The following is a 20,125-nucleotide window of genomic DNA, read 5'->3' as shown; positions in this document are numbered from 1 at the left end:
GAGGGCTCCACCTTCAAAATATATTCAGACACGGCCACATCTCATCACCTCCAGGGCTCCCACTTAGACTAAGCAACCATCAACTCTCGCCCATGCGCTGGCCTAGCTAGACTCTGCCTCTACCCCTGAAATCATCTCTCTCTTAATCAGGTATGGACCTGAAATCCCAAACCTCCCCCACCGCCCAACCCCATAACTTTCTGTTGCCACACCTGTACAGCCTGCTCCCCACATGTGACCACCCGACACATCCCCACAGGCTGCTGGTGCCCTCCCCCGACCCCCTCCATTCTTGTTTCTGGGCACGCTGGCTCCATTTCCAATTTCCAACTGCTAGCACTTGCATTCTTTCCCCGAGACTGTTCTGCTGCTGTCGGAGGCTCTCTGCCTAAGTGCTGGGAACTGGCGCCAGCTGGAGGCAGCCCTCAGCCCGCAGCCGCGGACGCTGTTGTACAGATCAGGGGTCACGAATTACAGCTATGGCCCATTTTTGTGTGGCCCATGAGCTGAGAATGGTTTTTACACATTTAAAACGTTATTTTACACAAACAAGGGGGGGCCTGGGTGGCTCAGTCGGTTAATCGTCTGCCTTCAGCTCAGGTCGTGATCTCGGGGTCCTGGGATGGGGCCCCACATCGTAGGGCTCCCGGCTCAGCAGGGCGTCTGCTTCTCCCTCTCCTCCCTGCTCGCGCTCACTCACTCTCTCTCTGTCTTAAATACATAGAATTAAAAAAAATAATAAAACAAAAATCAAAGAAAAAACATGTGACAGAGACCATATGGGCCTTACTATCTGGCCCTTTAGGGAAAGGTCTGCAGACCCCTGGCACAGACCGTCCAACCCCCACACCCAGGTGGGAGCTCTGAGGTGGCCGTCCTGTACCGTTTCTCAGCACTCCCCAGTGATATGACCCAGCTGCCTGTGGGGGTGATGTGCTGGGTGCTGCTGCTTCCTTCCTGGCTCACTGTCCCACCTTGCTGCCAGTGCTCATTGCATCCAAATGCCTGCCTAGCCTTCAAGGCCACACTGCCTCTCTACTCCTCTGTCCCCAAGCAGGCAGGTGCCTCTCCTCTATACTCTATGGCAGCCTGCAATCACTGATCCCAGAGACCTCCAGTCATCTGCACGATGATCCAAGAAACAGAGGGGACATGCCATTTTAATTTCTGCATCCCCAATGCTAGTCACATGGAAGACATTCAGGAAATGTTCAGGATGAGTTATCTTCCGGATGGCCCACGCAAGCCTGGCTTCATGGGTATACGTATAACCCATACTGCCGCACAGGACCCTAAGCAAAGAAGGTCTGAGCGCTTGGGGTTCAATGCTCTGCAACAACGGTATGGAAATTCTTAATAAATTTATCTTTAAACTTATGTTTTGAAGTGAAGTCCATCACAATGGAGCGTGTGCTGAGCGTATGGAGTGTAGGTTCACCTGTGGTCCCTCCTCCCTGGGACACGTTCTTGACCACCAGCTCCCCTGCCCCCTCGCATCCCAAGACCTGGCCTTGCCCTCTCTTAGCCACGTATCCCCTTTGCTGCTGCCGCCTGGCAGGGGCCTGAATGTAAAAACAAGAGGAGGGGTCGGGGTCAGATGTGCACACCCTATTGTGTCCTAGGGCAGGGTGAGGCGACGGCCATCCCCTAGCCCAGACTGGCAGCACCACAGCACATCTGGGGGGCCTTTGGGTGGGGACCTTTCACCCACTCCCATACAAGCACATTTAGGACCTTTAACGGCCCTTTCCCCTGCTTCTTGACCAAGCAGCCCTGCACCGTCCTACTGCTCTGGTCCCACAATTATGTGGCTGCTACTGGCTCCAGTCTCATCCCCTTCTCACTCCCAGTCCTCTTGGATTGGGGTTCAGAAGACGCTGAAGGCAGAAGGAAACAGCAACCACAGAAATGACGCTCACAGATGTGGCCCGAGGCGCCTGTCTGGAGACATCAGGGTGAGAGATGTTTTCTTTCCCCCTTCTCAGCGGAGAACAACAGTACAGGATTGGGGTGGGTAGTGAAAGATGAGACGGCCGTACTTCTGAGATCTCCTGCTCTCTCTTGTGTGAGGAAATTTCGGGTGGTGAAGGAGTCTTTGATCTCCCACAGGCATTTCAGAGCTTTTCCGGAGCTTGTTTGTGAGGCCAGGAGTAACTTTTGCTGGGTGGAGACCTTGGCCTGGGCATGCTGAACAGGCCAGCGTCCTGGAGCAGCCGCAGGAGCTGGTCCCTTGGGCTCTCAGGTGTAGGCCTCAGGGCAGAGCTCAGTGGAGCTTCGGGACTTGTTCTCAGCTATCCAGCCTGGCTCTCCAGAACACAGTCACAGAACTTCACTTCGGTTTCTTTTCTGTCCACGAAGAGAATATAAATGTGTCTAGAATGGCCATACAGGCATAGAAAAAAGGAGGCTTTAACACAAGCCCCTCCATGCACACCCTGCCAAGAGGCCACAGTGATCTGGGGAAACGCAAAACCCGGGCAGATCGGGAGAGAGGCTGACAAGCAGAGGCCACCAAAACTGACACATGCACCTCAGCCCCAAGGTACTGCGTCCCTCCAGAGGAAAAGGAAGACAGGGGCCGCCTGCTCGGGAACACCCACACAGGCTGCACGATGACCGTCCTCCATGAGGTTTCAGAATGGTCTCATCGTGATTTGACTTGCTCTCCATGTTAAAATCACCCTCTCTAGCCTTAAGCATTAGGCTGCAGAATCAACAAGGGACCAACGACCCTCCTGTTAACCTCTGACCTGCACCCAGGAAGGCCGGTAGGCAGCCTGGCACCCAAATGCTCTTTCTTCATCCCACGGTGCACCCACCACTTCCCTGCCTGGAAGCAATAGCACCCTGTGCCTTGCTGGGCCGCTGCGGGGCCACACCTCAGGTGGCCTAACCTGTAGGAAATATGAAGACACCTCTTGCCACAGCGCCTACAGGTGCTGCAGGTTTCACCAGATGTTCCCAGAGGAAAAAGCACTCACGGCTCCCAGGGTGATCCGGTGCTGACGAACGGGGCTACAGCTCAGGTGGCCGCTAGATCTGAACAGGGCCCTCAAGCGCAGGAGTCCTCTGAGTTCAAGCTGCACAAGTGCCTCATTCCAGGGACAATGAAAGACAAGCCACTAAATAGAACGTAGCTATCTAACACAACTACTAAAAGCTGTCTATGCCCCACACTTTGTTTTCTGCAGGCAACCTGAGACTCTGAACAGAAGGGGGGACCCTGCTCTGGACAAAAAAGCTACCCAGGTTACAAGAGGACAGGGAGGCTTGTGCCCTAGGCCACAATATCTGGTCTCTTGGACAAAAAGGCCCAGAATCTGTGGATTCTTTGAAACTGTCATTTTAGGAGGCCGACAGACTTCATCTAGCCTTGGAAAATTTTTCCTAAGCCAATCAGATTTTTTTTTTTAAAGATTTTATTGATTTGACAGCCAGCCAGCGAGAGAGGGAACACAAGCAGGGGGAGTGGGAGAGGAAGAAGCAGGCTCCCAGCGGAGGAGCCTGATGTGGGGCTCGACCCCAGCGTGGGATCACGCCCTGAGCCGAAGGCAGACACCCAACGACTGTGCCACCCAGGCACCCCAAGCCAATCAGATTTTAAGAAAAGTTGTTAGAAGGCTCCTTTGAGATGACACGACAAAGACGCTGGTTTGGGAAAGTAAGTACACAGCACTAAGAACGGGGTAGTACCTAAGGCTGGTTTTCCTCTTCAAAGAAAAACCTCGTGACTGCAAAGACATGAGGAAACTGCAGCACCTTTGGAAGGCGGGACCAGAGGAGGGAGCAGGTTCTCAGAGGGGCTCCCCGGGGCACCGCCCTCCCTGCCCGGCTGCTGACTGAGCTGACTGATGGTCACGACCATAAACAGCAAAGGAGGCAGGAAGATGCCACTCATTCTTCCTGCAGGGTTTTGGCTCAGAGGTGCTCCCCCCGAGAAGCCTCCCTGACATTGTCTGCCTTTGACCAAGGCCAGGTCACACCTGCTGAGCGCAGTATCCAATGGTACTGCAACTGTGTGTCTCGGGCCCAGACTGCGCTTCTGAGGAGAGATGTGCGCGTCACGGGCCCGGCACGGTGCCTGGCATAGATTATGGCCATCTTTATTGAAGTGCTATAAAACCCAACTTTGTGCTCTCTCCTCAACTTCTGCTACACAGGGCTACTGCCTCAAAAAGCCTCTCTGCTCTTGTCTAGGCAGAGCCTGACTAGACCCTGCTCCTGGCCCACGGCAGCCGAGACCATCTCTCTTAGGCTTCCTGTTCAGGGAGCAAACTCCTTGCAATGATAGCTATCAGCAGCCAAAAGTATTCTTCAAAAAGTTCTTATCACCTTGGTGAAGTGGAGAAAGTACAGGGCTTTCCACAAGGACCTGCCAGTTGTAACACCACTTATCAGCTCTCCATGCTAGTTTCATCATCTTGAAAAAAACTAGGACATAACCATCCCCTCTACAGATGTCAGGCACCAAACGGAACAGCACGTGTGAAAGGAAAAGCACCAAAGGACTTACGAAGCCAGGAGTCAATGAAGATCAGTCTTCCTTGCCTTCCCATCAACCCAGTCCTACCCCGAGCCTTGCCCACCCCCTTCCCAGAACCGATGTTCAGCCAGGAGCACCTGTGGGATATAAGGGAGGCTTAGCTGCATCTGGGCTGTGCTGGTTGTTAAATATTGCTATCATCACATCTACCTCTTCCCCCACCTTCCAGCCCATTCTAATTCACCCTGAGTCAAGAAGGAGTCCTCCAAACTTGAGACCCATAGCCATCTCCTAAGGTTTTCATACCAGAGGCCCTCACGTCATAAATCCAAGGACTGACTGTCCTGAAACACTTGTGTAATAGCAAATTACTCACTCACAGGTAAGGCCAGACTGCACGCAAGCAGCTGCTACCTGTATCCTACATTCCCGGTCCAGGACGCTGCCTGGTCTCAGCCGGTGACACCCAATCCCCAAAGATGAATGGCAAACAGGAAACACCCTTTCCTTTTCTGTAGCCAGAGCTATCTTTATGGAAGGGGAATCACAACTACCCCTCTTCAAGTCAAACTGACCACACAGCATGTTAAGTACTTCTTACCACCTTCCCACGTGCAGAGGCCACTGAGGACCTGAGAATTTAGCACAGGGGAAGCTCAGTCCCACCACCCTCAACAGAAGGCCATACCAGGGATAATAACCACGAGCGTCCCCATGAACTGCTGCTTCAGAAATCAGAATAAAAGAGAACACACTTTTATATGTGTGTTAGATGTGACAGAGCGGCAGAGAGATTTTCAAGAAAGACAGTCTAGTGGCTCTCAGCACGTGGTCCCAGGCCCGGGAACTTGTCAGACACACAAATTCTTAGATCCAGCCCAGACCTGATGAATGAGAAACTCTGGGGCGAGGCTCGGCAATCCGTGTTGCGCATGCCTCCAGGTGACTCTGTTGCTAGCTCAGGTTTGAAAACCACGTATGCCAGGCCTAGGAAAACATGACTCTGAAGGACAGAGGTGACTTTTAAAAAGTATGACCCTGAGAAATTTTTTAAAAGATAATTAACTTAGAGGGTAAAAAACAAACACAGGATCTGGGTTCTACTAATTTATCTCCCACAAGATGGAGCCGTATCTTATCTTTTACAACACAATTTAACAAAATTTAAGCATCAGTACAAATATACGGAGCCAGAGCAAGGAGAGTAGACCACGCAAGGCTCCAATCCTCCATCCTCTTTTGGTTAAATGGAAATATAACTGGACTGCTTCCCAAGGTTATTATGAGGATTGATGAGATTAATTACATGCCTGAAGCACCCAGCAGGAAATTCTCAATGAAAGATACTCATCTTTCTTAGTCCTAATTAGAGAAGAACTTGGTATCATTACCAACGCGACAGCGAGCTCAGTCCTGAACCACCCTCCTTCCAGCACGGCACTGAATACGTCTAACAAACGTCAGATATACAAAGAATGTGGAACCCTTTCCAGAGGCAAGGATAACACAGTGGGCTCTTTTCATGGCTGTCAGTGTTTTAGGGCCAAAAAAGGCCAACAGATATCCTCCTACACCAAGCCTGTCCTTTTACATGTCATCATCAGCCGTGGCCTTCCGCTTCTGTGAGGCCCTGCAACAGAAAGACAGACGTGAACTGAAGGCGGCTACAGCAGGCACGACAGTCATCAGGGAGCACGGCAGGCCCTGAGAATCAGCGAGAGGTCAGAAGGACGCTCCTCGTGAGCACCAGAAAATGACAAGAGAGCAGAGGACCAAGTCTCTGGGTGAGCCTGCACGAGGGTGTCCAAGGACTTGTTCACACGGACTCTGCTTTACAACACTCGAATGCTCCTGCTTTTAACCAGGTACCAAAATGAAACTGTCACTGTTGAGAAGGAATATTAAAGATCATGCCTTTCAATTATCTTTCAGTATCTTAGAAGTGTCTAAACATTATTTTGAAATAGACTACCAGTGATGTGAACAAATCTGGTGAATCCCTAAGTCAGGGCCAGCCTGGACTGTTTTCAGTCTAGGAGCCCCAGGACTCGAACTCTCCACCCAGAAGCTCCGATGAGCCTCCAGTTCCAATGTGTAAAAAGTATACACAGTCCGAGGGCTACAGAGCAATCAGCATTAGGAAACCTACTGTCCCAATGCAGTGGCCCGCCACATCCAGCGCGACTCAGAAACGTACCAGCAGGCTAAGATGCAGAGCCCCGTGAAGAGGATGATAGGGATGGGGTAGGATGCACAGAGCAGCCCATGGTTGTAGAAGGCCTGAGATATCTTCTCGCGCAGCCTTTCAGTCAGGGTCATCCTCAGCTGAAGTCACCTTGCTGCCATCCCGGAAAGTGACCATGGATCAGCCTGGTGTGCGCTGGACAGCACTGACAATGGACACCATCTGCAGGTACCTGGCAAGAAGGGAGAAAAGTCAACGAGTCCTGGGGCTGCTGGGGGGGTAGCTGTGATGCGTGGCTGGAGACGTGTTTCAGGATGCCTACATGCAGGGTCTGGAGACATCAGTACACACACACACACACCCGCTCTGGTCAGCTCTTAGTAACTGTGGGCGGTTGCTCAGTCAGTCTAACCAAAGAGGCCCCAAAAACTGCCCCCCCCCCCGCACTGATGATAAACTCTCAACCCTCTTCCATACAGGCACCTCTAGAAGACCATTCCCTGGAGAGGGCACCCTTCCCACTGGTGGCCCAGGAAAGCACACCTGAGTAACAGAAATCACCTCCAGCTGCTCTCTGACAAAGGGGCATTCTGGACATCCTCCCCACCTTTCTCTGGACATAGGCCGCCTTGACAGAAATCCTCGGGGAAAAACTTTACACAGGGCTGACCCCTCAGAAAACACAGTCTTGCACACACAGTGTTTCACTGGTAAAGAATGTTCAGTGGAGTCAGCCTTTAACACAAAACACCAAAAGGCCCAGGCCTCTGACAGAAAACAAATGTCACTGTGGCAGCAGCATCAGGGGGAAGCTACCGCTCCCGGTGAGGCAGCTGTTCCCGGGACGCAATCCTGCTCGGGCCTGCCCAGCAGCCGGCTCCTTTGTGGCACAGAGGAACCACCTCTCTCCACAGGATTGGGCCTGGACAGGCTGTCAGTCAAGGTGCCCCTCCCTGACCCACACCAGGCCGGTTGGTTGGGCCTCTGTCCGTGGACTTTGACTTCTGAGCAAAAAGCAGCAGGAACTGGATGTGGTGGTGTTATTCACCCCCAAGAGGTTCCTATTCCCAAGATCATGGCTCCTCTGACTCCAGCCCTTTCTGAAGACGAGGCTCAGCAGCTTTTCTTTCCAGTCTGTGAGCCATCCCATATCCTTCCAATAAATCCTCTTTCTGCCTGTGTGAGCCAAAATTAACTTCTGTTGCTTCCAAGTAGAAAAGCTTGACCAATAAAATCAGAATAGAAAACTACAGCAGAAGGCCCAGGGATCTAGAATCCCCTTCATTACGAGCTCTCCGCTGTTACCCACGTATAAACCCACTTCTCCTGCTCCACGTTGTTGTTTTCTTTGGTCTGCATTATAGGGAATGTGCCCGGACTTGTATCTTGGCTTGATCAGGCTCACTGATGGAAACCCAGGCCAAAGAGGTGACTCTTCCGCAGCGTTGAGACCAGAAAGGAGAAGCCAAAGGAGTCACACCACGCCAGTTCACAAGATGAATGGCTAACACTCCTTCTACCTTCCAGGAAACACAAGCTTTAAGTACATATGCAATTTTCCAGTCCAGCAACCTTCTAAGGAAATAGAACCTTCTGTGGGTCAACTCAACAGGCTCTAGATAGGAGAGAGGAGCCTACAGGTGGCAGCTGCTGGCCCAAGCAGCACAGGTGTTTCCAGCAGCTCCACATTCACGAGGCTCACCTGGAGCACGGCAAGTCAGAGAGGTCTCTAGCAGAGCACCCATGGGGGCGACCCGCACTAGTGCTCACCACCCAGCGGGCACAAGGACTCCGGGAAGCAGCGTTTCTGCTCGGGTGCCTTGGCCCTCCATCCTGCCCCCAGGCTGGGGGTGGGGAAACAGTGATGAGCTGTACGCCTGCAGGGAGAGAGACACTACCCCAAGGATCCCCCAAAACTGAAGGCCATAAACCAACTGTACCTCTTCCAACCTCAGTCCTCTGACAAGTCTCACATCTCTTCCCTTAAGTGTCGCAAAACCAAGCCCTCCAGAAAATTCTGACTTTGTAATCCCAATCTCCTTCGCCGCCGCCTCTGTACACACATTGGCAACACACGAGGGGGAGGGGCCCCCACCTCTGCAGTCCTGCTTTAACAAGTGGAACTACAGAGAGGAGAAAAAAACTAATTCACTTCCAGTTTGCAGCAAACACAACTCTTTCTGACATGATCTTAGTTCATTTCAGCTCCCACTGATTTTAATATTATCAATTATACTAACTGTTAATTTTCACAGCACCTGAAAAACAAAGCAAAAAAAAAAAATCTAAATTCTAGTTCATTACACAGCCAACCTACCTGAACCTACTAAGAGGAGACATTATTTATCTCTACTCCACTGTATACATTTTAATGCAAAGCTACTCCAAAGCAAAATTTACACAACCTGATCCAAAAACCTGTTTTTCCTACATTGCCCCATACTTGTATAGGTTTCTTCAGATCAAAATCTACAGCTCGGCTTCCTGAATTTAAAGAAACACCATGTGGCAAGGATAGAGGGCCGGGAGGCCTAAGTGTCTGTTACATGAAAACGCAAACAATCCTGCTGCCCGCCTTTGTGGGAGACCCCACTATAAGCAAAAACAAAGGAGTTTGTGATTAGACACCCAAATTACAGAGCTGTTCACATAAAGAGAAAAACTCCTAGAACCATTCAGAACAGCCCTGAGGACAAGCCCGGATCAAGTCAGACACTCGGGCTCAGAAAATAAAGGGCAAGGGCGCAAGGAATGGAATGCACCCTTGAGGACAGACTGGGAAGGCAGGCTCATCCACTCTGTCATCAGCTTGCTTGAGATGCCCACAGTTCTGAACGGGCCCCAAATGAGAAAACACATGGGAAAACGTCAGGAAAATCCACATATACGTAACATATTCTCATGAGATTTTTTTTTTTAAGATTTTATTTATTTATTCGATAGAGATAGAGACAGCCAGCGAGAGAGGGAACACAAGCAGGGGGAGTGGGAGAGGAAGAAGCAGGCTCATAGCAGAGGAGCCTGATGTGGGGCTCGATCCCATAACACCGGGATCACGCCCTGAGCCAAAGGCAGACGCTTAACCGCTGTGCCACCCAGGCACCCCTCTCATAAGATTTTTAAGAAATGATTATCTTTTTGTGCCTATATTCACCAAACACTCAACATTTAAAATTCTCTTCAACCAGCTCACACTTATTAAGAATCAACCAAGAAAAATAAATATGCCCAAGACCCAAAGGATGTGAGGGTAATAGGAAAAAAAGATGTAAAAAAAAAAAAAAAAACTATACAGTCTACAGGCTCTATCCCACCACAGCTTTTCAGAATCGTTTGTTGAAAATACTCACCATCTCTCCCAAGCTTCAGCCACACTGGACCTATCATGCTTGTTTTTACCACAAAGGTTTACTAACTATCCCATTTCTCTGGAATAAATGCCTACAAATGAAACTGCTAGATAATATGGCATGCTGAAGTTTCCTAAGAAACTGCCAAAATATTTTCCAGAGTGCTTGTACCATTTTATATTTCCACCAGCAGCATATGAGATTCTGTTTCTTCTCATCTGCCATCATTTGGTATTTCCACTATTTTTTATTTTGGCCACAGGTGTGTACTGATAACTACCTGGGTCTTAAACTGCATTTCCCTAATGACGACACTGAACACCTGTCTCTCTGCCATGTGTGTATGCCTTAGGATGTTATATACATAAGATCATGTCATTTGCAAAGAGAGTTAGTTTAATTTCTTCTTTTCTAATCTGGATGCCTTTTATTTGGTTAAGGTTGCTAAAGTCATTAAATAATACATAGTAAAAACAAATGCATTAACATTTTTTAAAAATGGCTATAGAATCTCTCAGTTTTGTAAAATGAAAAAGTTCTAGAGATCTATTTCACAACAATGTGAAATACTAACACTACTAACTGTATACTTAAAATGGTCAAGATGGTCAATTTTATGTTATGTGTTTTTATTACAACGATAGATTTTTAAAAAAAAAGAAAAAGAAACTGTCTTGGCTAGAACTTCTAGTACAATGCTGAACTGCAGTGGTGAGAATGAACCCTCATCTTATTCCTGAGCTTAGGAAGAGAACATTCACTCTTTTACCATTAAATATGGTATTACGTTGAAGTTTTTCATAGATGCCTTTATCAGGCTGAGAAAGACCCCTTCTCTTCCTAGTTTGAGAGGGTTTTTTTTTTTTTTTAGAGTTATTTTAAGGGGGGGGGGCGCGGAGCAGAGGGAGAGAGAGAATCTTATGCAGGTTCCACACCCTGTTGCGCCCAGCGAGGGGCTTAATCTTATAACCCTGAGATCATGACCTGAGCTGAAATCAAGAGTCAGATGCTTTACTGACTGAGCCCCTCAAGAGCCCCAAGAGTTGTTTTGTGTTTTGGTTTTTTTTATCATCAAAGGGTATTATGGCTTTTTTGTGTGTCTTTTGAGATAGTCTTGTGTTTTTTTATTTATCTTACTAATGATGTATATATTACAAAGGCAGAGTTTTCTCATGTTGAACCAACTTTGTATCACTGGGTATAACCCTTCTGAATGTTGGCAGTCTTGGTTTGCTAAGGGCTACTATGTCTATATTCATAAGGGATACTGGTCTGCAGTCTTCCTTCTTTATGATGTCTTTGTCTAGCTTTGATATTAGGATAATGCCGGCTTCACAAGATGACTTGGAAGTGCTTCCTCCTAATTTTTTGGAAGAGTTCATCATAAACCTTTATTTATTTTTTAAATTTTTTATGATGTTAGTCACCATACAGTACATCATTAGTTTTTGATGTAGTGTTCCATAATTCATTGTTTGCATGTAACCAGTGCTCCATGCAATACGTGCCTTCCTTCATACCCATCACCGGCCTATCCCAATCCCCCACCCCACCCCTGAAGCCCTCAGTTTGTTTCCCAGAGTCCATAGTCTCTTGTGGTTCATTCCGCCTTCTGTTTACACCCCCTTCATTCTTCCCTTCTTTCTCCTACCGATCTCCCTGCACTTGATAGAATTCACTAGTGAAGCCATCAGATATTGGGCTTTTATTAATGGAAAGGTTTTTTGTTTGTTTGTTTTTAGTATAGGCTCCACGCCCAGTGTGGAGCCCAACATGTGTCTTGAACTCACAACCCTGAGATCATGACCTCAGCTGAGATCAAGAGTCGGACACTTAACTGACTGAGTCACCCAGGCACCTGTTTGGGTTTTTTTTGAGTGGGAAACTTTAAAATTAACTCACTCTCTTTCCCTGTTTCCTTGTTTCCTGCTATTCAGATTTTCTGTTTCTTCTCAGGGCACCTGGGTGGCTCAGTCAGTTAAGTGTCCGACTCTTAATTTGGGCTCAGGTCATGATCTCAGGGTTGTGAGACTGAGCCCTGCATCAGGGTCTGCACTGGGCGTGAAGCCTGCTTGGATTCTCTCTCCCCTTCTGTCCTTCCCCCCCAACTCCTTTCTCTCTCACGCTCTTAAAAAAAAAAATTCTATTTTTTAAAAGATTTTATCTATTTACTTTAGAGAGAGAGCATGAGGGGGGAGGCACCCCTCTATTTCTTCTTTAGTTTTCTTTGTATGTTTCAGGATCTGTCCATCTCATCTAGGCTATTTTATCAGCATCGTATTTACTGTTCACAGTATTTCCCTACAATTATTTTTACTTCTGGAAGGTTGGTGGTAATGTCCCCACTTAGTAATTTGAATCTTATTTTCTTGGTCATTCTGGCTAAAGGTTTGCCAATTTCGTTGACCTTTTAAAAGAATCAGTTTTTGGGTTTACTTACTCTAGTTTGCCTATTCTCTATTCATTTGCTTCTACTCTAGTCTTTATTTTCTTCCTTCTGTTTGCCTTGGGTTTATTGTGCTCTTCCTGTTCTAGTTTCTTAAAGTAGTTAGTAGTTGAGCTTACGAACTCGGTGTCTTCCTTCTCTCTTAATACAGGCATTTACAGCTATAAGTTTCCATCCAAACACTCCTTCAGCTGCATCCCGTAAGTTTCCATACGTTGTGATTTTTGTTTTCATTCATCTCAAAGTATTTTCTCATTTCTCTTGTGCTTTCTTCTTTGATCCATTGGGTATTTAGGAATTGTTGTTGAGGTTTCCTTATAGTCTTCCAATATAAGTCTTTGATATGCTTCGATATGAGTCTTTATAGCTTGTGTCTTTATTCTTTCCACAAACACTTTGACAGAATCAAAGTTTCTAATTTCGATGAAGTCTAATTTACCCATTTTCTTTCTTTTATGGATGGTGCCTTACTTGTCATGTATAAGAATTCTTCACCAAGCTGTACTTCTGAAAATTTTCTCTGATGTTTTTCTCCTTTTTTTTTTACAGTTTTACAACTAAATCTACGATCCATTTGAATTACTTTTTGTTTAAGATGTGAAGCTTAGGCCTAGGTTGTTCTTTTCCCTCCCTCCATGGATATCGAATTGTTCCAGCACCAACTGATGAAAACACCACGCTTCCTCCACTGAATTGCTTTGGCACATCTTAGTCTGTCCGAGCTTCTATAACAAAATACCATGCACCGGGCTTAAACAACATACGTTTATTTCTCACGGTTCTGGAGGCTGGGAAATCCAAGATCAAGGCTGTAGCAGGTTACATTCCTGGGGACGGCCCACTTCCTGGTTCACAGATGGCCATCTTCTGTGTCCTCACAAGGCAGAAAGGAGAGTAAGAGCTCTCTGGGGTCCCTTTTATGAGGGCACTGATCCCATCTGTGAGGGCTCCACCCTCACGACCTAATCACCTCCCAAAGTCCCCCACTTCCCAGTAGCATCACACTGGGGTTAGGATTTTAACATGTGAATTTGGGGGAGTCACAAACATTCAGTCAAAAAGCAGTTGGCTGGACTTATGTGGGTCTATTTCTGGGTTTCCTGTTCAGTTCCAGTGATGAATATGTCGACGGTTCTACCAGTACTACACAGTCGTGATTACTGTAGCTATAAAATAAGTCTTGAAATGGGTACTGTGATTCCTCCCATTCAAAACTATTTTCCCTAGCGTCTTTTTCATGGATTCCTTGGGATGTTCTAAATAGATTATGTCATCTGCAAATGGGACACAGTTATTTCTTCCTTTCCATAATTTTTTAGTTTCCTGTACCACTCCATTGCCTCTCCTTTTGGGATTTCCATTAACATGAAAGCTAAGCCCTCTGTTATTGTCCCATAACTCCCTGCAGCTCCGTGTGCTTTTCCTCAGTTTAATTTCTGCTGGGTTGGACTGGATCATTCTCATTGCTCTGTCTTCAAGTTAACTGACTCTTCTGTTACCTCCACTCTGTTACTGAGACCATTTGATGAATTTTTAATTTAGTTTGTTATAAATTTTCCAAGTTTAAATTTAAATATCTCATTTTCCATTTGTTTCGAGAGTGTTCACCCTCACTTCTTAAAGGGAGGTTTTTTGTTGTGTTTTTTTTTTTTTAAGACTTTATTTATTTGACAGAGAGCAACACAAGTAGGGGGAGCAGCAGGCAGAGGGAGAGGGAGAAGCAAGCTCCCATCTGAGCAGGGAGCCTGATGCGGGGCTTGATTCTAGGACCCAAGATCATCACCTGAGCCAAAGGCAGATGCTTAACCAACTGAGCCAACCAGGTGCCCCTTAAAGGGAGGCTTTAATTATATTTTAATTCTACTTTTTGCCTTTAAGTCTTTGATAATCCCAACATCTATATCATGTCATGGCTGCCATCTGTGGTTGACCATCCTTCCCCCTTAGGAGACAGTAAGACTTTCCTGATTCTTCATATGTGGAGCAATTTTGAATTTCTAGATATTACGCTATGTTAACCTGGATCCTGCTTAGGTGCAATGGAAAATGTTGGATTTTTGTTCGCTTTAACAATAATTAACTTGATTAGGTCTGAGCCACAAGTTCCTATCCATCTTTTGTGGGCTGTGTTCCCATGTCAGTTTAGTTTTCACAGCTCTTGCGGCAGTATTTTGATCTGTCCCAGGGACACCATGCAGTGGCCAGCACAGGACTTGGGCAGGAGTCTACTCCACGGTTGAGTCTTCAAGGCTCTTGGTATGCTGTTTAGGATCAATGCATGCATGCTATTTCAAAGGAGAGCCCAGGAGTTCATTCACAATACTATGGGTTCCCTCTGTTAAATTCCTTCCTCTCTGCAATCTTCCTGACACTTTCCATCTCCCAGGGGCCCCTTTCCCAGTCTTCTGGCTAGAAAGGAAAAACTTGAGTTTCTCTGTTGAGTACCTACCACAACTGTGATTGCCTCTAGGGTAAAGTGGTGATGGGAGACAGAAAACAAAATCAGTGAATCTCTCTCTGTGCTCTTGGGACCATAATACCTCTAAATAAAAAGGATTCCTCCCCCATCTGGCTGCCAGTGTCACTGCTGCCTTGGAGGCTACAGAATTTCATGGAGGCCAGGGCAGGAGAAAATGGCGGCGGGGGGGGGGGAGGGGGCCAAACAAAAAACAAGAGATTCTCTTCCTCCATTTCCTGACCCATAGGAATCCCCTTTCCTGCTCCTGAGACTAGAAAGAGGGGTCCTGGACCTTCTTCTGTCCGCACCCAGTCCCCAGTTCCAGGTTTTGTGCTACCTTTGAGTCCAGGCTGGAAGGTACTCTATGGAAACAAACAATAAAAACAGCTTACTTTCCCAATCCATCTGCTATCGTTTATCTTTCAGGGTACACAGCCAATCCATGCAGTCTATCCAGGGATTTTAGTCATATGCAGTAAGACAAAAAGGATAGAATGTGCTTACTACATCTTGACCAGAATCAGAACCCTTTCATTTCTTATAAATATCTTCATAAATTCCTGGATTCTTTGCCACGAAAGAAATTTAATTGCTATACTAGGCCTGTTGGCATCTTTCTATCAATCGTATCATCATTCCATTGTGAGAAGTATGTAGTGCCTTACTGTGTTGAACAAGTTTTCCACACAGAGCACGTATTGTTTTTATAAGTCTGAAATAATGAAATAAAGGTTATAGGCAAAAAACGCACATCAGAAGAATGGAGGGAAATGTAAGTACTGGTTGTTGTTCTTCATGTGGTATGAGGTATGTGGAGAAATATTTTTAGTCAACTTTCTGTACTTTTACATTTATTATGATAAGTACTGCCTTTTTTATTCTAAATAAACTTTTTAAATTCAGCATAAAATATCACAAAAAAGTATACAAATTATAAGCATACAGCTCCATGAAAGTAAACACATCCATTTAACCTAAACAACACTCGCATCAAGAAATAGAGTATTACCCTTTACCCCAAAGTTCTCCATTACCAGCCACAATAGTGACTGCTTTTCAATTATAAAAATAGTACACTCATATTTATATTCAAATAGTACTAGAATGTATTTCTGATTTTAGTTACTGTGATGCTTATCTCTTTATATGTTGTCAACATTTATATTTACTTTTTAAACTATTACAAAAATCTCCTGTACATTTTGTATAGGTTAATTCTAAAATGTGATAACCATTTAAAAAGCATTTGGAGGGGCACCTGGATGGCTCAGTTGGTTAAAGCCTGTGACTCTTTTTTTTTTTTAATTCAATTTAGTTAACATATAGTATGATGAGGGAGCAGAAGGCTAGCTGAGGACAGGCAGAAGCTGACACCCCACAAACACCCCCCACCATAGGATATATGTGACATTCCTTAGGCACTTCTGGCTGCCCTAAATGAAAACCACGTAGTTAATTTATAGAGACTACAATTCTGCAAGACGTGAGTCTCCCTTAGCAATTATACCTAGACACCTCTCATCTCCTGATGAGAACTGATGGGTATCTCCCCATGTCAACACTGAACTCCTTATTCTTTTCCCACAACCTGCTCTACCCACAATTCACTCCTTAGCTGATGGCAACTCCATCCTTCCACACACTCAGGCCAAACCCTTGGTGTCCTCCATGACTCCTTTCCTCTCATTTCAGCATCCAACTCAGCAGGAACTCCTCCAGGCTTGACTTTCCAAGTACATCCAGAATCTGACCACTTACCACCACCATGGCTCCTCCCAATTTAGCATCCATTACCTTAAATTACAGCAATGGCCTCCCAACTTGTCTCCCAGCTTCTACCCTTGCCTTCCTACAATCTATTCTCAACAGAGCAACCAGAATGATCTTTACCTACCTTCTAATAAGGTACAAAAGAATTCAGCTCATTTATTCCCTATGCTTAAATGGTTTTCTTCTTCCTTAAAATAAAAACCAAAGTCCTTTTAAAGGCCTAGGAGGATGTGTTCTTCCCCATCCCCCCACGTCATCTACTATTCTTTCTTTGGGTAACTCCCCCTCAGCCACGATGGCCTCCTCGCTCTTCTGCAAACTCACTGGGCACATTCCAGCTTAGGAGGTTAGGGACCCTGGCTGCTCCCTCTGTGGAAACTCACTTCACAGCCACAAGGCTACCTTCCTCTCCTCATTCAAGCCTTTGTTCAGGTGTCACTTTTTTTTTTTTTTTTTTAAGATTTTGTTTGTTTATTACAGAGAGCCCAAGCGGGGAGAGCAGCAGGCAGAGGAAGAGGGAGAAGCGGGCTTCCTGCTGTGCAGGGAGATCAATGCAGGGCTCCATCCCACCACCCTGAGATCATGACCTGAACCAAAATCAAGAGTCAAACGCTTAACCAACTGAGCCACCCAGCTGCCCCTCAGATGTCACCTTCTTACTAAGCCCCACTCCTTTCCAAAACTGTAGCTGTCTTGAGCCCCACATTCCTGATCCTTTTACTCTGCTTAATGTTTTTAGCATGTAACACCTTAACTATGCTGCTAAATGTTCAGCCTGACCAGATTATAAACTCCATGAATCCACGAAGAAAAAAAAAAAAGTCTCAGCAATTTACAAGAACAATGCATTTCTATCAATGGTCTAGCTTCCAGAAGGGAATGTGGATACGGTTAAATCTCCTTATAATCTGCAGCCCGTTGACAGATACTTGAAGCAGGCAAAGTGTATGATCTTCCAGGATTCTCCCAACTATCTTGGTGTTACTGCCTTGCTAGAGAGAAAAGCAACCTCAGATCAGCCTCCTCCAGTATCTTGTAGGTCCTCTTTAGCATATGAAAATCCTTCCGAAATCTCCCCGTTCCTTACCTCCTCCTCATAGTATACAATCAGCCACCCCTCACAACCCCGGGGCAGCAACTCTTTCTGCCCACGGTTCCATCCCCGTGCTTTAATAAACCACCATTCTGCACCAAAGATATCTCAAGAATTCCTTCTTGATCGTCAGCTCTGGACTTCACACCACCGAACCTCACCTATATTCCAAAACCACATCATAGTATATTATTAGCTTCAGGGGTAGAGTTCAGTGATTCATCAGTTGCATATAACACCCAGTGCTCATTACATCAAGCGCCCTCCTTAGTGCCCATCAACCAGTTACCCCAACCCCCAGTCGCCTCCCCTCCAGCAACCCTGTTTGTTTCCTAGAGTAAAGAGACTCTTATGGTTTGTCTCCCTGTTTTTATCTTATTTTAGTTTTCCTTCCCTTCCCTTATGTTCATCTGTTTTGTTTCTTAAATTAAGCATCAGACTCTTAATCTCAGCCCAGGTCTTTATCTCAGGGTCACTGGTGTCAAGCTCTGCAAAGGGATCCATGCTGGGCATGGGGCCTACTTTAAAAAAAAAAAAAAAAAAAAAAAAAAGATAAAAAGCACTTGGAATATCTGATAATACAATTGTCATTCACTGGGAAAGCCTTATCCCCAGCAGGCTGACAGAAGAAGGTATTTCTCTCCGAAAGCCAGTCAGTCAAGGCTGGAGAAGGTGAATGCTTCTTCAAATGCAAAGACAGCAACACAAGATATCCAGGAACGTGAAATCAAGGAAACAAGACATCACCAAAGGAACACAGTAATTTTCCAGCAACTGACCCCAAAGAAATACAGATCTACAATCTACCTAAAAAAGAGTTCAGCTTAGTGAGCTATAAGGAACCACTGAAAGACAATTCAATGAAATCAGTAAACAATACCCAAAACAAGACGTTTAACAGAGAGACAGAAATTTAAAAAAAGACCCAAACAGAAATCCTGGAGGTGAGGAATGCAATGAGTGAAATGAAAAATGCAGTAGAGAGCACCAACAGCAGACATGATCAAAGCAGAAGAAAGAATCCGTGAAGTCACAGGTCACCTGAAATTATCCAGAGGATTACAAAGAAAAAATAACAAAAGTGAAGAAAGCCCACGTGAATTATGAGATAACATCAAGAGAACCTATTTAAGCATTGTTGGCATCCCAGAAGGAAAAGAGAAGAAGAAAGGGACTGAAAGCTTATTTAAAGAAACAATGGCTGAGGCCTTCCCAAGTCTGGGGAGAGACTTAGACATCCACATTTGTAAAACTCATAGGTCCCCAGAAAGATCTTTTCCTAGACAAATATAATAAAGCCATCTAAAATCAAAGAATTTTTAAAGTGGCAAGAAAATAAAAATTCTTAACTTACAAGGAAACCCCCATAAGGCTATGAGTGGACTTCTCAGCAAAAACACTATAGGCCAAGAGAGAGTGGGATGATGTATTCAAAGTGCTGGAAGAGAATGACTGAGGAAGATGATGGTGGAGCCAGAGGGCCCTAGGCTTGCCTCAACTCACAAATACAATTAGATAACTATCAAATTATGCTCAATACCCCAGAAATTGATCTGAAGACTGACAGAAAAAACTCCAAAACTAAAGGCAGAGGAGAGACCACATCAAAGAAGGTAGGAAGTACGGAGATCCAGTTCAGGAGAGATATGTGGCTACTGCAGTGGGGAGGGAGCCACAGGCAAGAAGGGCAAGAGACACACTAGCACAAGGAGGAGTCCATAGCGAAAACAAATCCCCATAGCGATTGCCTTGGAAAGCAAGAGGGCCTGAATCTCATGAGTTCTTGCAACTGCTGGGGCTTAAAGACTGGAATTTTAAAGGTCAGCATGCTTGGCTCTGGAAGGGCTGAGAGGACACTGGGGTTGCTCTTGGAGAAGAGGCTAGGGCAAACAGCCTGCAGACATACAGCCTAGAAACAGTGATCTGAAGAGCACCTGGGCACTCAGTGGGGAGGTTAGTTGCTCATCTGGGAGCATGTCGCAGAGAGGCAGTATTCACAGAGACAACCCCCCCCCCGCCATGAACACAGGAACTGGACAGTGCCATTTCCCTCCTCCACCCCTCAGCATAAGCACAGAGCCACTGCCAGGAACAAGTGCAGTGGCCACACCCCCTACCTAATTTGCTTACACCAAGCTCCCTCTGTCACCCACTTCCCTGCACTCAGGTGGAACCACCCTTCCCAGTCATGCTTGCCTCAGTCCCAGCTCAGGGGGGCCCTCCCCTTGAAGACTGGCCCAAACCCCTGCCCACACCATGTCTCCCAACCCAGGAGTTTTGTGGGGCCTCGATTCCAGTGACAGCAGCAACAGGTCTCATATCACAAGCAGGCCAGAGCAC

General features: G+C 46.2%; 1 protein-coding gene across 2 annotated transcripts in view; it reads right to left on the bottom strand.

The window, feature by feature from the left end:
* The window catches only part of SCAP (SREBF chaperone), a 67,294-nt gene that overhangs the window by 26,029 nt on the left and 21,140 nt on the right, over positions 1–20,125 (bottom strand). For both annotated transcript variants that reach the window (XM_087867091.1, XM_045778878.2), the window contains exon 2: positions 6,681–6,900. In XM_087867091.1, the coding sequence (XP_087723217.1) occupies positions 6,681–6,802 (122 nt within the window). In that variant the 5' untranslated portion in view covers positions 6,803–6,900. The remainder of the gene's footprint in view (positions 1–6,680; positions 6,901–20,125) is intronic.

The sequence above is a fragment of the Ursus americanus genome, chromosome 14 (genome assembly GCF_024610735.1).
Source record: "Ursus americanus isolate L20-20 chromosome 14, mUrsAme1.1.p, whole genome shotgun sequence".
Taxonomy (NCBI): domain Eukaryota; kingdom Metazoa; phylum Chordata; class Mammalia; order Carnivora; family Ursidae; genus Ursus; species Ursus americanus.
Note: the sequence above shows the minus strand (reverse complement) of the source record. Positions and strands in the feature narration are given on the sequence as shown.